Source organism: Blennius ocellaris, assembly GCF_963422515.1.
Source record: "Blennius ocellaris genome assembly, chromosome: 8".
In the NCBI taxonomy this organism is placed as follows: domain Eukaryota; kingdom Metazoa; phylum Chordata; class Actinopteri; order Blenniiformes; family Blenniidae; genus Blennius; species Blennius ocellaris.
The window spans coordinates 9892858-9909833 of NC_137657.1; the positions used below are offsets into that span (position 1 = coordinate 9892858).

General features: G+C 40.2%; 1 protein-coding gene across 1 annotated transcript; it reads right to left on the reverse strand.

Annotated features, from left to right (window-relative positions):
* Positions 1 to 1403: 1403 nt before the first annotated feature.
* On the reverse strand, positions 1404 to 16899 carry LOC308133948 (DENN domain-containing protein 3-like). Its single transcript, XM_080501517.1, has 28 exons — positions 16834 to 16899; positions 14294 to 14440; positions 13136 to 13325; positions 12963 to 13055; positions 12324 to 12439; positions 12043 to 12167; positions 11697 to 11808; positions 11493 to 11612; positions 11314 to 11412; positions 10941 to 11060; positions 10689 to 10804; positions 10437 to 10592; positions 10217 to 10313; positions 9998 to 10101; positions 9703 to 9890; positions 9440 to 9599; positions 8603 to 8798; positions 8326 to 8494; positions 6531 to 6790; positions 6201 to 6371; positions 5112 to 5241; positions 4796 to 4903; positions 4154 to 4293; positions 3674 to 3834; positions 3434 to 3570; positions 3024 to 3142; positions 2131 to 2268; positions 1404 to 1848 (listed from the first exon to the last, which is right to left on the reverse strand). The coding sequence occupies exons 2-28, from the start codon at positions 14375 to 14377 to the stop codon at positions 1630 to 1632; spliced, it is 3828 nt and encodes a 1275-aa protein (XP_080357643.1). The 5' UTR covers positions 14378 to 14440; positions 16834 to 16899; the 3' UTR covers positions 1404 to 1629.
* Positions 16900 to 16976: the final 77 nt, after the last annotated feature.

A 16976-nucleotide genomic window follows, 5' to 3' on the forward strand; every position in this document is an offset into this window, starting at 1 on the left:
TCAGGATCCATCTTGTTAGGATAAGTTGTGTCAAAGATGGATGGATGGATGGAAAATTCACAACATTGTATCATGAATCAAATCACAGGCTCTCGGGTGAAAGGGGAGAATTCTACCACTAAACTCGCAGCAAATTCATATGTAACAGGGATTGTTACAAGTGGTTTTCATTGGTCATCCTATCTTTGACAACTTAAAGAGGTGTATTGAAAACATTCCTGAGCCGACTCCATGTCTGCTCACATCACTACATCACCAGCAGCTTGCCTCTTCCTCAGCTTTGTATCACCATCCTTTTCCTGGCCAACAACATTGTGAGTAATTATGCCATTAGTACCGGTTCCCTGAGTAAGCAAATTGCTTAATTATGGTCATTACACTAACAATTTATCATCACAATAGGTGATATCGTGCCTAATATTTACTTGTGGAATCACACAGTCTTATCCTTTACAGCAGGTCATTTGGTGATATTAGGAGCATTATTATGCTCCTCACATTCTTATCTACCCCACATGGATGAGTTGTTTGTTTACTCCTGTTTCCACTGTAGTTCCCATCTGTCTCTCTGGCCTATGAGAAGGCAGAGAGTGAGATCATGCACTCAAAGCCAAGAAATCCATGTTGTGTCTCTGTGAGATTGTAACTGCTACCCTTAGTTATTATGAGTTATACTTCATACCGACATGAAGCAGACATACAACTTAGTCCACTGTAGTTTAAGTGCCATGTTTACATGCAAAGTACAAGATCACATCCCTTTGCAGTCTTAAAAGCCTATAAAAACTAAAAATTAATTCAACAAAGAAATGTGTCCAAAAAAATGTGAATCTGAGAGTTTAAAATTGAGACTCAATGTGCTGTCTTGGAGTTGACACTCAGACATTAAGGTCAATTTATGTATTTTAAAAAAAATTGATTTCATCAATTTTCTCTCTTTTTGTAGACATTGAGACTTTCAGTCTAAACATTACTTTGTAGTCAACGTTTGAACTTGTGACAAAAAGCAAGAAGCTCTTGTCGATCTAACAGCAACAAGAAGCCAGTGAGGGATTTCTAGCAGGCCTGTTTTGGCGCAACTGTAAATATGGGAAGCTGAAAATTCACTGCAGTGTGTCTCAGACTGACTAGACATTTCAAACCAACATTTCAACCAATGATTTCTGTTGTTATCACAACTGAATATTGGCATAAAATACACAAACAGAATAATGGAAGCTTACATGTTTGAGAGGCAATTGCAAAAATTGTGCATACTAACATATACTGTATACCAAATGCTACAGTATATAATTCATTACAATTTATTGTTCCAAAGAAAGTGACATTTTTTCAGCATTGTTTTAACACTGTGTTTCAGTTTTTGCATTGAGTCTTAAAATTGAAGAGCCACATGTCTGGAATATAAACAGTGCAATTTACACTATTATTCAATATAATACATGTTAAATAGATTGCATCTTCATATGACACATTGTTTTAACAGTCAGCTTCATTTTTGTCTTCCTCGTTTCAACATTATCGTAATGTCACAACCTGATAAAACCATGTATCCTGTTTGTAAATCGTCATGTCCTTCACTTGTCGCCGCCTCCTTTTTACCCCGCCGCTCTTAGTGTCTGCGTTTCTTCACTCAACCTTCCAGATGGCGATCTTTCCATCCCGGCATGCAGAGCCGCTCAGGACGTAGCGATCCTCCGCAGAGCAGAGAGTCTGAATGCTGTCCGAGTGAGCCTGCAGCTCCTTGTCCACCGTGTGGCTCTCCGGGTCCACCACCACCACCTGGCTTCTCAGGTGTCCATCACACTGGCCCCCCACACAGCTCCACCCACGGCACCCCACCCAGATCTGACGAGGTTGGAGCACATCGAACAAAGTTAGTTATGATTATATGTGAACGTACAACCGAACTCGTGATATAAAGCATGAAAATACATGTCAAAGTATGTTTAGGATCTTTTCCTTAAACATGATAATAATAGCTTATTATGAATGCAACCAAATATTTTTATCATTATAAGCAGATGTGATCTTTTTTCTGTCGCTTCCAACTCCGAAACATACTGTAACAATAATTATATAGTCAGTTATTTCATTTTACAGAAAATTGTGACATGTTTTATGGCCCACCTGATCTTTGACTCGAATCATGCAGGTGACTCCGGCACTGCTGGGCAGCGAGATTCTTTTGAACGGATGTTTGCTGCTGTTTATCCGCCAAAGACACAACTCTGGTGAGTCTGAACATCCAGTCCACACCTGCCCACGCTGCAACAAACACAATATACAGGGAGAATATGGAGGACAGGCTAAACTCATTTTATCTGGAGTCTGAACAATAAGAAACATCTTCAAAGTAGTCACACATATGGGGGGGTAGGAGTACTACCGCTGTTACAAATACTCAAGCACACACTTCTTATCAATTACTTATTAGCAGCATCTAATTATATTGTCAGTAGCAGGCTTTTGATTCAAGGAAGCGGTATGAAATATTTCTTTTAAAACTACATTTTTGAGACAATGTAAATGCAAAATACACAAACAATTGGCTTTGGTACTAAATGTAAATACAAAGAAGCAACTTTATCTGTAATATGAGCACATTTATTAGCAAGACAACTACAGATATACTGCTTCAAATAGTCATTAAATTTGTGGACATACTCTGTCATTACTTGTGCTTTGGAAAATAGATAACATGGTGTAATGTCTAGATATGTATGAATAGATTTGTAAAAGTATGAAAAGACCTTTGAATTACTGTAATAAGAGTATTTTATTATTTTCACACTTGTTTGTCTCTCTTTTGAGTCAAATTGTTAGTACAAACTTGACTCCCCAGGTTTCAATGAAAACTTGTTGCACCGTCATTATCATGATGCAGAACCAGGTTCATTTACTGGCTGACCGTCGTGAATCGCTGACTGGACAATTCACTGACTTTTTAAATCCCTCCAATGCGTTTTAGGTCAATTGCTTTCTTCATTGATTGATTTTTCATTTGCAGTTTGCTGAGTCACCTCAGGCATGACAACGAAGCTGCTGAAGCTCCGGGGTTCGTTGCGGAGGTCACCGGGAAGTACGATCCTTCTTTGCGACGCCCCGTTCTTTTTCAGTTCCACAATGCCGTCACCACAGCCTGCGCACACATGGGAGTGGGTTTTTGTCTTGTCAAGCACATTTAAATGTACTGTGCAGATACTCTTAGAAATAAAAGATTTCACTTCACACAACACCATGACAGTGCATGTGAAAATAAACCCTACTAAATCAGGACATATAATCTTCGTTGCGCTCAGTAAACCTTTGATCTGACTGCTACTGTAGGAAGCAATGGAAAGAGCTCAGACAGAATTCCTTGCACTGCAGCAAGTATACAAGAACTGCGTGAGATCTGCCTGTGAGTCAACAGGGGGCAGTGTGCACTCACAGCACCACAGCGTGCCGTTGTGGATCTGTATGGAGGAGAGACGGTCACAGCTGACTTTGAACTGCCGCTTCACTTTCAGACTGGACGAGTCCCATTGCAGGACCGTCCCATCAGAGCTGCAGGAGTACACCTGGTCACTGAGACAGACAGAGAGAGAGAGAGAGAGAGAGAGAGAGAGATTCACTTTATGTCACAAACCTGTTCAATCTCCTATGTAATGCATCAATGGATAAGCTCTACTTGTTTTGTTGAGCTCTGGCGTCCACTGAAAGGCCGGTCACTTCATGCCGGTGTTCAGTCAGTTGTTTGTTGCAGGACATACTGTGAGTGTCGATGATGTAGATTACTGAGTCCTCAGAGCCGATCCACATGTGCTCCTGGACCAATCCCATCATGCAGTTCTGCAATTTTTAACACAGGTTAGTTTAAAGGCAATTTATACATCTATACATGGACAGATGTGAAGTTTGTCCTTATCTTAATGTGGAAATTATCACTGTAACAATAGAAAAAAAAAACCCAAACAAAGTAATTAACATTACAAATAATGTTAAAGATCTTTAAATCACATGAAAAAATAAATACAAATGGAATGCATGAGACTGGGTGCAGCATTTCCTTTATCTAGTAGAGCGGGATAATGATCATAAAAAGTATGCAAGATCAATTTAGACTAGCCCTCTGAATAACTCCAACTACCCACACTGAGTCTGCTCTCACCACTTGTGACTCTCCGACCTGGATCCGGTCCTGCAACATGGACCAGCTCGCTGCATCAAACACCACCACCCTGCCCCCGCTGAGGGCCACCCACAGCTTCGGGTTCATCTCACTGTTTGAGTCAGTGCAGGACAGCTGACCTGAAAGAAGAGGAAACATTTTTTTTTAATGTATTGATAGAGAGATTATTTCTCAGTATAAAACATTGCAATAAATACACAGAACATTCATTTGCAAGTTGACTGACTGGATCAGACGCTATCATTATTTTAATGCAGGGCACTTTGATAGAAAACCTGCATATCACAGCAATTTTCCTTAAATTCTTTAAAATAGGTTATTGCATCAAACTTCCTCAGGGGCTATTATAAGCTTTTTGTGTTCTGTACAGGAAGCAGTTAAAATAGAACATGTAAATATGTAGTACAACAAAAACAATCCATACAAAGAAATTAAACAGAAAGAGTGTGGAAACCTACTAGCATTACGGCATTATATTTTAACAGCATTGAATTGCATTGACCATTGACGTCAATGAAGTTTTGCAGAGGGAAATCCATCCCTGCATATGCCTTGACAAATAAGAATCCAAGCTAAATACAATAACAGGTCACAGACACTATAAAGTAATTGAGCTGGTACCTGGTGTGTAAAGCAGCACGCGGACAGTCTGGGGTTCGGGGAGGTCCTGTGATGGGTTGATCTTGTGTTTCAGGGTTTCTGAGGTAGATTCAGGCACGATCATCGGCACTGCTCATAGACAGACACGATGTGTTAATGAATCCAGCTTCAAAACAGCGAATGTCTCAGAGAAAATGGAGCACAGGTAAGAGAGATTAAAAAGGAACTAATGAACTGATGGTTACACATCATGAACAATTAATATTAATATTATTATTAATTAATGCCAATAATTAATCATGTTTTCACAAAAGAAGCAGTAAAACGTCTGTCACACCTTCATGTCTGATCTTATCAAAGTAAACCAGCTTAGACGCAGCAGTGATGGGCCTCGGAGTCTGCAGGCAGCCCATGACGGCGTCCATCAGCAGCACGTTGGTCAGAGCCTGAGTCATGTACTGAGGGTCCTGGGAGAGAGACAACATTTAAAGAGACAGACAAAATAAAAAAAACAAAACAACAAACAACCAAGTTCATTACTACAATATTACACTCCAACCAAGATGTAACAGGAAATTTACAAAGTCTACTCAGTAACTAATTTGATGTGAGCGGTGCACTTATTAATTTCTGAATGTTGTGTCGCTACTTGTATATCTTCTTATGAAGATCCTCATTTGTGGTCTTGTTGGGCCAGTAGATGTTGTAGATCTTATGGAGGTCGCTGTTGAAAGCCCTTAACCTTTTTTGCATATCATTTCGTTACTCCCTCGCATTTTGCTGGAATTCTTAATTTGGTAAAAAGAATCGGCTAACTTTATAATTAATCCGAACACTTTATACAATTAGATACTGTGGTGAAACAATTTATGCCGGGTCAATTAATAAAAGTTTGTACTTTTTCTGTCGGGAAACTGTATAGTAATGTGATATATAATAATTTTATTCACTAAAAGCATGCTTTTAAGTCTGATAATGGCAGCCTCCAGCTCAGAAAAAGATTAATTTGTCATGTTAAGTTTGTGAAAATCATTAATTTTGTGGTATTAAGCCGTGGATTTCAGGGTCAGCTTTGGTGCACGCTGCTGTAATCACGGCAAAGGCATCCGGAGAGGCCACGATGCATCAGTGCCACAAGCTGCTGCTCACAGAATGCTGAGTCGAAGCAGTTTAATGAGTTTGATGGTAAAAACAATGTTAGGGAGAAGGAAAAGGAACAGCATTGGACGAGCTGCAGATCAGTCAAAAACTTTCAAGTAAAGCTGATTGAGGATGTTGTGGGGATTCACATGGACGAGACTGGTATATAATAGTGTTGTCATCTGTCTTTCATACAAGTGAATACGTTAGATACGTTGGACGAGCTGTACTGTGACGAGCACGCTCAGCGAAAACATTTGAGAGTTGTTTACAAACTATAATGCACCTTGTGTTGGTCTGCCAGCTTGCGTCCAGCCCACATTTCTTTAACGATGATGTTCCACAGTTCAGTCTCGGCCTTCAGATTTGCCTCGAATGCCTCTGACCTGCCGGAAGTTTGAATTCGCAGGGAAGGAATCCGGACGAGCAGAAAAGGAGCCGAGGCAATCTTCACATCCTGCAAGGAGAGAAGTGGGAAGTTATCAGTTGAACTAACGCTGGAGAGGTCTATGCATATTCTCATGTCGTGAATTAAATGGCATATTATACAAGAACAGAAACGGAACAAATCTCTCTATATGTAACCTGCATAGTGAAGGCATTATGGAAGTGTCACCTGTATGTCTCTGAATTTTGTGATTTCCAGAAAGTCAGGTCGTCCCTCGGTGAGCAGAAACAGCCGTTTCTGCGTCATGGCGATTTTACCAACGCCGTGGGAGGTTTTGACAGAAGACGACAACTTATAAACACATTCGCTGTTGTCGAGGTGCTCGACGACCTCGAAGGGCAGGTCGACGTCGTTAGACTCCGCCTCCATCTCCTTCCAGAAAGTGTAGAAGTCCTTGAAGAGTTCGGGCTTCACCTGCCTCGGCTGGCCTGAGACGACAAGAGACGTTTTTGTGTTCAGTGAAGATCAACATTTTCAGTGTTCTTCTTCATGTGTTACTAAATGACTGAATTCACATCAATCCACAAAGCAGTGTCAACAAATGCCAAATTAAAACCAAACTAGTGGCTCCATTGTTTAACAGTTGTTCATCAATATGGCCATGCTCGATCACTCATAAAGGGAAAAACATGTCAACGCGAAACAACGAAACAGTTGTTTTGAAGAAGACAAATAATACTTTGTATGAAGAGGTTCAGTGAATTCAGCAGAACAGGATGAACTCATAAATAGCCGGGTAAAGCCAGTTTGTGACCGTTCTCCAATGATAAAAGCTTTTTTTTCCCTCTTGAATTTTCCACTGATCTAAAAATAAACATTTTTTTCTTCCGAGACAGAAATCAGATGTACTGGTTGCTAATTTGAAACACTTATGTCAGATAACCATTAACGTGCATCCTTACTCATACTTTCATATGAGGATGTGGTGGATTGACCCATACATCAAAATGTTATTATTATTATTGGCTATGTGTTCAGGTTAAAAAAATATAAACGCAATTTATGACGGAATTTTAAATCCAGTGGAGAAATTGGGGCAAGCTATGGAATGTCTGCTCGATTTAGCTCCTTTTTGTGCATTTCTAAACACTCTTTTCAGTTTAACATTTAGCTGAACTTTGACATTTTCACATTCAGGAGCTTTAAGTTGGTCTAAAGAGCGATGAACCACAACTTCAGGCTGAACGGCCTAGAAAAACATTTAGGCTCATAGAGCTAAGTGGAGTCACAGTCTGCCTTCTGATTTGTGTCTGAGCAAAACAGAACATGATGAAAAGACTATTGTCTATAAGAGAAAAAAAAGTGGAACAGATTTGATTACAACTGTTCAAATTCAATTTATGTAATGCTGCTGGAGACTCGGTTAGTGTGAAGCCACTTCTGCGTTTACTATCATTACATGAAAGAGCCATTCTGAAGAGACTTTCATCTCCTTATACAAACATATCAGAGCTATACCAAAAGACAAAGAAAAATCTAACTCTACAAAACTGTAAAAGGTACAATGCTTGCAGGTTGCATATGTCTGCAAAAGCTGTTCATTGTCTATGAATGAAAAACATTAACTTCCCTTATGTGTATTTATGCATTTTCAGAAGAGAAACTTGACTCATGTTGTTGATCATTGTGATCAAAAAAATATGCGGATATTATAAGAAAAGCACAAGAATCAGGTTTTGCTCAAATAATAACTTGTAAAAAAAAAAAAGAGTAGAAGTAATTAAAAAAATTTGTTTACATTGTGCCACACCTTTCCTAGCATTTATATGTGTAAGTCATGTAAATACATGTACTTGACAGGTAAATTGCTATATATTATCAAACTTTTTTTTACAGAAATGTTATATGAATATAGTCACTACTGTAATTTCATAACTTTTTCAGTTGTTTTTTGTCAATAGTGCTGAATATACTCAAAATAAAGAAACTACATTTAAATGTTGTTCATTGAACTGTCACTTACCGTCAGTGAGAGCGTCAAATAAACGATGTATAGTTGCCACATTCTTAACAATCCCACACTCTTGAATGCAACGCACAAACTCGTCCTGATATAGATGTTTACGGGGTAGCTGGAACTTTTTGACCGAATTGTCTGCCTCTAAAAGAGGCTTTTCATTATTGGATTTCACCTAAAAGAAGTAAAAGAAAAAGAAAAAAAGGAATGAAAATATCACTGGGATCATCAACTTCTAACTACCACCTCTAGAACAACAACAGCAGAAGGTGAATGGACTGACCCTGAAGATTAATCTCTTCAATTCAGGTCTTTTTTGTGCTTGGTGTCTCTCGTCTTGCTGCAGCGAGTCCACGAGCCACGTCACCAAGTTTGTGGGGAAGATGGCCGTGTCGGTCTTATAGAGGTTCTGGAAATCACTCAGAGCCTCGAGTCGCCTCGAACACAACGTGTTTATCAAACCACGCATGTAGTAAAACCTGCAGAAGGAACAATATCGGATTGAAACTCGCATAAGCAGCATCGACGCTGACGTGTTTTTTTTTTTTTTTTTATGTGACTTCGAAAACTGTTGCAGTGATGACATTGTACTTAATTACAAATATAGATTCATATAAGAAAGTCCATGTAATAAAAGTAAAAGGACTGAGTCTTAGAAAGACTTGACTATAAACATAAAATATTCCTCTGAAAAACTACTACTTTTCAATCAGTGGATGTTTGATTCCATGGTCAATAGCAGGCATTTGATTCAAATCATTGGCATAAAATATAAAGAAAATTTCTCAAATGAACAATAGAATGTTAAAAATGTTAAAAATACTGATTACCAATACTGATTTGTGAACAAAACAGAAATGTGGTCCGTTATAACCTTATCATTTATAAATATGCACAACAATAGGTTAGAATTTAAATTTAATGATGCTCAGTATTTATTAATGATTAAAAAGAAAAAAAAATATTATCTAAGTATCTTGATCCTAATGAAATGTAACAAACTCACAGTGTGAAGTTGTACTGCGGTAGTGTAAAAAAAAAAAAAAAAAGGCCAACACACAGACGTAAAGTTCTCCCAAATACAGCCAAATGAGCGGAGAGAGGAATCAAAGCACAATACCTGGCCAGCAGAGCAGAGCTTTCGTTCTGGGCAGAGAAAATAGATTTCCCAAGCTGCTGGATGAGCTCAAAGTAATAACCTTGTACAGACTGGAAAGACAAATATGCTGGGAAGTCTGGGAGTTTAAACACTTTTACTGGCTTAGGAGGGATTTTAGGGGCTGGGAGAGAAAAAGAAAACAGACAGAAAGATTAGTGTATATAGAAAAGGTCCAAGTTGTACCTCTAATTACAAATCAATGGAAGTGTCTCATCCGGTCTCACCGGGGTCAGACATGATGTCGCTGGTGGGCAGTGTGCTTCTCTGAAAACTCATGGATCGTGCATCTCCTAAGTTAGGGAGGCTCATTCCCAGTCTCTTATTGAGCCCGTTCTCTGTGATGGAGCTCTTCCTCCTGGCTTGTATTTCCTGCATGGTGGGTCTGCGAGCCACCTGGACCATGGCCTTCATTCTGCAGGACAAAAACAAAGAGAGAAACTTGCAGTTATATCACGAGTTGTCAGAAAGATTCCAAGCTAAAAATCATCACCGTCACCAGTATCTTTAAACACAACTAACTTTTGCGTCTCAGAGCGAGTGCTCAATTCCATACGAGCAAAGCTATCCATTTTCTTGTTGAGACGATCCCTGAGGAAGGAGTGAAAGATCTGTGTATCCAACACCTGCAACACAATTATGTTTATTTTAAGTAGAAATCGTGTTTAAAATAAAAAATTAAAAAATCCTTCATCTGTCTACAATGTGCCATGTATTCAGGTAAAACGTCACTTGTTGCACCTTCTTGTAGAAAAGTTGCTCAGATGGGTCTCTGGTTTTCAGGAACTCTTCGCTGTGAAACACTCGATGCTCATAGTTCAGATGATTGGAAACATCCCTGTTAAGTGGAGACACAGCATATGGTAAAATATATACACCGGAAACTACACATAGCATATGAGCGATGGTGACGGGAGAGGGACTAAAAACACTGTTTTGGGGGTCTTAGTGCACGCAGAACCTGAATATATTGACGATCAGCTCCAGTGTGATCTTCTGGATGTCTTGATTGAGGTTTTGTTGCCACGCTCTTCTCTGCGCCCGCTGCTCATTGATGTCAGTGCAGCTTGCTTGATGGCACTGATTCAAGTCAAAATGTATCTGCAGTGACTGACACCTGCAAAAGAAATTCCCATTTTTGACGTCGGCGTGGTCACGAGTGTATTTAGTGTGGGTTCCAAATGTTTATCGGAGGTGCTTTTCCACCACAAACCTTTGTGTGAAGCATTCCGCAGCAACTTGAGGTATGTCGGGTAGGTTGATGATATCAGAGGAGGAACAGGAGACACTTCCATTATCAATACTGATGAGGATCAGATCATCGGTTTCCTGGGGAAAAGAGATATTTAAACTGGAGAATGAAGAAACTAATTTGCCAGAAAGTATCAAATTATGCAACAACTGGAAGTTTATCAAAAGGAGAGAGAAGCCAAGGGAACTGTAACAGTCATGGCCACGTTCTTACAGCGGCAACCTCTGCAAAATGGCTGAGATGGCAGCCCATCAGAAAGGCAGTGGGGGCCATGAGAAAGTCCAACATGCCTCTGGCCAGGACGGGAACGTACGGCTGCTGCCATGACAGAGGCTGAAAGAAAGATCAGGCAGCAAGGAAAATGAAATTAATGGTTCTAATAGCACAGAACAGGATTCATCCTAAACATCATTCACTCAGTTCTCTATAGTCGTCACTATAATCGAAATAATTAACTCCTCAATGCAAATAGACTATTTCTATTTGAAAAACTGTGTTTTTAAAACAAATAAATTATTCTCCTCAATTAAAATGAGAGTGACATTTTCTAAAACTGTCTTAAAAGAGGAGCAGATTTTGCACCAACCTGCAGAAAAAGCAGAAAGCTCTCTGCCACCAGCGTGAGTCTTGCCCAGTCAGCGGAACATAGCACCACTCGCTGCTCTTGCAGGAGACAAGAGAGCACCTAGATGAGGACACAGACACGGATGAGAAGTGGACAGAAGAGTCACTGAGGATCTCCTCACAACAACAAACCTCAATTACCTGTAGCAGCTGCTGAGGCCTGAAGCAGATGAACGGCAGATGGAGATCTAAATCTATAGCTGGGTGGTTTTTATCTTCACTACAGGGCAACGTGATGGTAAGTGGGTGTAATGTAAACATCTAGAAAATAGAGCAGAGAAAAAACAAACTATTTATTGTTTCAGTTCGGATTATCCTGAACTTCAATTTCACACACTCACACACCAAATGTAGCTGTCCAGGAGGTGGAATAGGAACAAGAGCCAGCTTGGCTGCAAACTCCCTCACTGTGTCCTCCATGTCTGATAGTCGACATGCTTTCAGCTGGATTAAAAGGCTTGAGCAGGAAATAAAAAAAGCAAAAAAAGTGTGTCTGAGAGACTGAAATGAATCAGTGACTCACAAGGTAAGCTGTTAAAAACATTTCATTTCCCAGTCAATTGTTTCTCATTTATAATCTCATGATTATGAAATGTTGCAGGTGGGATGTTTCACCCCTACACCGTTAGAAATTACTATTTCGAAGCAGTTTAATGTGCCCAGTTCATTGGGTCGCCACACTATTACTCACCACGACAGGCAGTCTTTGAGTACAGTGAAGTAAGGATACTTGGAAATGACACAGAAACTGTACGCAGAGTAAAGTTTGACGCTCGGAGACGATCCAGTTCCATTCTTATAGAAAGATGTCCAATCCTGCAAAAAAATACAATAAAAGTATCTTTTTGAGGTTACTCGTTCTCTTTTTGCTACATAGTAACTTTTCATTGCAATGACATCAAACAGAGCTGCTTCAATCTCAGAGAAAAACACAAGGTTATGGGTAAAATGTGACATCGTCGTATTGTGTACCAGTAATGGACAGTAACACTGCATTACTACTCCATGGGTCTTGTTGCCAAAGACATCGGTGAAAACCAAATAGTGAAACTGTTCCTCTTTGTGCTTATTGGTTACTTGAAGACCACCTGGTGAGAAAGTACAAATAAAAATGTGTTTGTTAGTACAGTATAAAGCAGTTAACCATATGCACAACATAAAACATGTGTCTAAACTGTGGGGAAAAAGAGGAAGGGCATTTATGTCATTTCTATTTAATGACAATGCTCCTCTGCAGTAAATTTTAGACAACTGTAAAACATTATTTCCTTTTCAAATGGTGTCACATTTGCGGTTTTGGAACGAGCAGCAGAGCCGAGAATGAAAATGTCCAAAAGCTTCCCTTATCTTTGGTGTCGACTCTTGTTTAGTGAACTGGATAATTGAAGTCGGAATAGGCGCAAGCCAGATTGTCAGCTCTGCTGCGCATCCCACAAATGGATGTGTCTTACAAGTGTGGCACCAGGGGAATAACCAGATTTTATGGAATAAAATGTATAATCAAGAAGTACTGTAACAACAAAGTAATATTTTACCAAACAAATGTCCTTACTTTTTAAAGCCCTTTTAATATGGATTATGTAAATGTGCATCCTATAAACAAGTAGGTACCAGGAAAGCAGAGCTGAGGTAAAGCCATGAGGTCGATGTCTTTCGGTACACTGACATCTTCACTTCCTCCCGCTGCTTCTGCCGTACCTCCGCCTGAACAGATATGACCGACTGAAGCAGTGCAGAGCATCAGATCAGTATCTATGAATTGATTTGCTCTGCATGAATGAAACCTTGACTCTGTGCTGCTGTAGCTGAAGGGGGTTGTTGCCTCTTCTTTCTCAGAAAGGACCGCCGGCGCCTCCCACGTGATCTCAGCGATTCCCCCTCGGGCTGGCTTTTGCTGACAAAAGGAGGCACAAAGACGTGAAGGACCTCCGGCTCCAACAGGAGCTGCTCCGGGGTTCCGCTGTGATTAAAGGCCTGCGAGTGAAAAATCAGAGTTCAGCTGTTTTGGACTTTGAGTGTAAAACATTTTGGGGCAGTTGGGGTGTGGCTCACACACACACAGACACACAAACACACAGACACACAGACACACACACAGACACAGACACAGACAGACAGACAGACACACACACACACACACGCACGCTCACACGGAAGCTGGTCTTGGCTGCACTGATCATTGAGTCTGATGGATATGCATGACTACATGGTGAGCTTGCTTTAATCAATATGCAATAAAATAAATTGTTTCTATCCAAATGTGCAAAATATAAGGCAAAGCTATACTCTGAGATGTAGTTGTTGCATAAAACATGATCTACAAAACCAAGAATCATGTTTCACATTGTATATATATTAACCATGTTTAAGAAGAAGGTGGTAATCAGCCCCGTTTGGAAACGTTAATACACCATTTCATATTTTCTCTGTTGTTCTTTATCACACAGCGTTGGTCATGTTTGTTAACTTCCTCCATCAGCACTTCCAACTCTATGTTATCGACTTCTTTGGAAAGCTGGAAATCAGTCACGCTTTTATTCTTAGTTGGTGACTTCATTGAGTCGTGTTCTAAATGCCTTCGACCTTATTTCGTTAGGATTTTAATCAATTGAGCATGAAGCGAATTGAATCTCAGTGTCAGCTGGAAAAGCATAGCATAGCAAAGTATATTGGAGTATTTTTTGTTTTTGTTTTTGTAGCATAACTGGATTCTGGTACTTGAGAAACAGGAAATGTTGCGGACCGACTTCATCAACATGACCTGGCAAGGTTGAAACTCATGATTTCCCCCTTCAAAAAAACAAAAAAAAAACTAACCTTTTCTTGACTCTAATATTGCTTCAGTTTCAAATTGGGGCAATACTGAAGTTGCACTTGTATGTGGTTTCTGTTCTCGGCACCATAGGTGATTCTGTTCAAATGCAGCTCGTGAAGACATTTACCTGATGGACTTCCTGGAGTTTGTCACTCGATGCTCCGACCACGACACAAGCTTCCAGCAAAGAAGACGGCAGATAATCCGCCATCGCTGCAACCGGTCCAGGACCGCGGCAAGCAGAGTCTGGCTCAGACGTGCTGCATCAAACCCACTGAAAGGCAAAGAAAAAATTGTGTCGTTTGAAGAAAAGAGCAAAATGAGCCACCAATTAGAAGCATACATGACGAGGGGAAAAAATCAGACATCGTAGCTATAACAGTTCATCCTAAAATAAGACAGACAGTTGTTAGAGGGTCTTTCACATTAATTTTGCTGTATCAAAACAACATTTCAGATAAACAAACCAGAACCCAGCGAGGCTGTTCCAGCTCATTATCTGCGCTCCCGTGTGTGTCAACAACATAACTCGACTAAGCCCGAGTCACGCTGTTGAATTCACCACCACAAGATGAATCCCAGTTGCATGCAGAAGAAATGGCCTCTGAGCATTTTAATAGTTCTAAGACGATCACATCAGAGATTATATGGAACAGCTAGTATCTGTAGCGCATTTGGTTTAGCAGCACTAAGTCACATAAAGTCAGATACACTCTGCTGCACACACATTTCTGACTCGTTCATGTTTCAACACATCAGCTAAAATTTGTCATCCATTGGTCCAATCGCAGCCGTACCAGCCCGTCACAGTAAAAGCATTATGTGGTGTGCATTTATTTAACAGTGGTTATGATGAAAAGTGGCCGTACAAATTCAAAATTCTCTGAAATCATGAACATGACATCCTGCTTAATAATTCCTCTCTGAATGTTACTACAGCAAACCCACCGGCTGCTGCAGGAAAAACAATTCTCACAAGTCTTCTTCTCTTGAAACGCTTCGGCTGTCACATTGCAAATGTTTCATAATTTACAGTAAATCTTGTTTAATAATCACAAACAACGTGAATTTATATCCTTGTTGAAATGTAATCCTGTGACTAATGGATGAATACTACTAATATTGTTGACAAAATGCACTTTCCAAACAATCTAGTGATACAAAGCAAACAAGAAATGAGTACATTGCGATCACTTACATACATTTCTAATATGGCTCACGATAAATGAATGGTGTGTGGATTTTATTCCTCCAACCTCAGCATGTGGCTTCAAGCGTTGCATGCGAACAAGCTTAACTGCTCTGAACCATGTGTACAAAATGCCTCCATGAAACAGGATGCTGCTCATCATTTAATTAGTATTTTTCACTTTTCCAGAGAGTCCAGTCTGTTCCTAGAAAATGAGGCTCACGTGAACAGAGCAAATCACTTCGCTGGAACAAATGTGACACACGGGTGACATGTAAGCATGGAATCCGGCTTGTGAGATGTTCCCTTAACTGCAGAACAGACAGGCACCGATTTGGTTATTTGAAATGAAATGACAGTGAAACCTCGGCACCAGTGTGGGAGGACGAGCTCCCGCCTGCAGTGATTGAACTCTAATCTCTTTATTACTGTTCTGAGGCGATGGTACCATCCTATCCTCATTGTACAAGTCATGTGACTGTGGCAAAAATGGGCCAAACTCCGTATCAAGTGTCTCTCAGTGTTTGAACAACACCAACTTCTGATAACAATGTCACCACACAGTCAATGAAAGAAACAAGTTCATCTTCAGGACCTTCATCAAGTCGTCATTTGGACTGTGCCCAGAATGAATCAAATGTGCCTTTAAAACTCATGAGACAAGTGTAAATCCTGTTTGTTGCAGCAAGATAAAAACTACACCGGGTGTGTGTTACATTACATGCTCCCTGGAGAAGAAGCCCTCCAAACAGACCCTCTCTGATCACGTACAGACAGAAATGAGGAACGATCATAACTGAGAAGTCAGAATATCTGATGTCTTTCACTTCGCATTAGATCGGCATCTGCTGGCACACACTTCTCTTAAATCAGGGCTTTAAACACAATTATTTGCTCGGAGTTTTCAATAACCAACAGCTTTTACTTATTCTGTTACCTTTAGCTTGACAAAGATATATATTCTCCTATTTCTGTCCTTTGCAACGGCCTCGTTTTGCACTGTGGATTGCCTTGTGTCTGTTTGGTGATACAGAAATCTATTTGCCTTCTGAAGCAGAGAAGTAACTGTTTTACTTTCAGTTTCTTCTCTTTTTATTCAACTTTTTTTTTTCCAATTGGTGAACCAGATCGGGTTGAAATTTATAAAAAAAAAAAAAGCGAAAGTGAAAAGACATCACAATTTTAAATATCAAAAACTCTATAAAAAGTAACTTGTCTCGTGAAAACAAGCCCAGCATCTGGTATCACTGGGGCGTCCGTGCAGCACAGTGTTATTGTCGATTCTCTCTGTTTCTCCACCAAGAGAATCCATTAAAAGCTTAAAGCTTCCCATCGCAGGTGACCTCCTTTCGTTTTTGTGTCTGTTGTGACACGTGACCCCCGCGGTCACGCGCTGTGCAGGTAAAACACCTGAAGCGCGCGACTCCAACGGCGACGCTCCATGCAAAACACACATTAAAAAGTTAGAATAGACTCACACGCCACTGACTCCTCGCAGTTTCTTGGGTCAGAGCAGACCGCTGGTCCCAGAGCTGCGCTTCTTGACTCCGTCAGGAGCGAAAGAGAAGAAAGAGCCGTCAGCTGCACATCTTCAGTCAAACTGCTTCCTGCTTCTGGATCT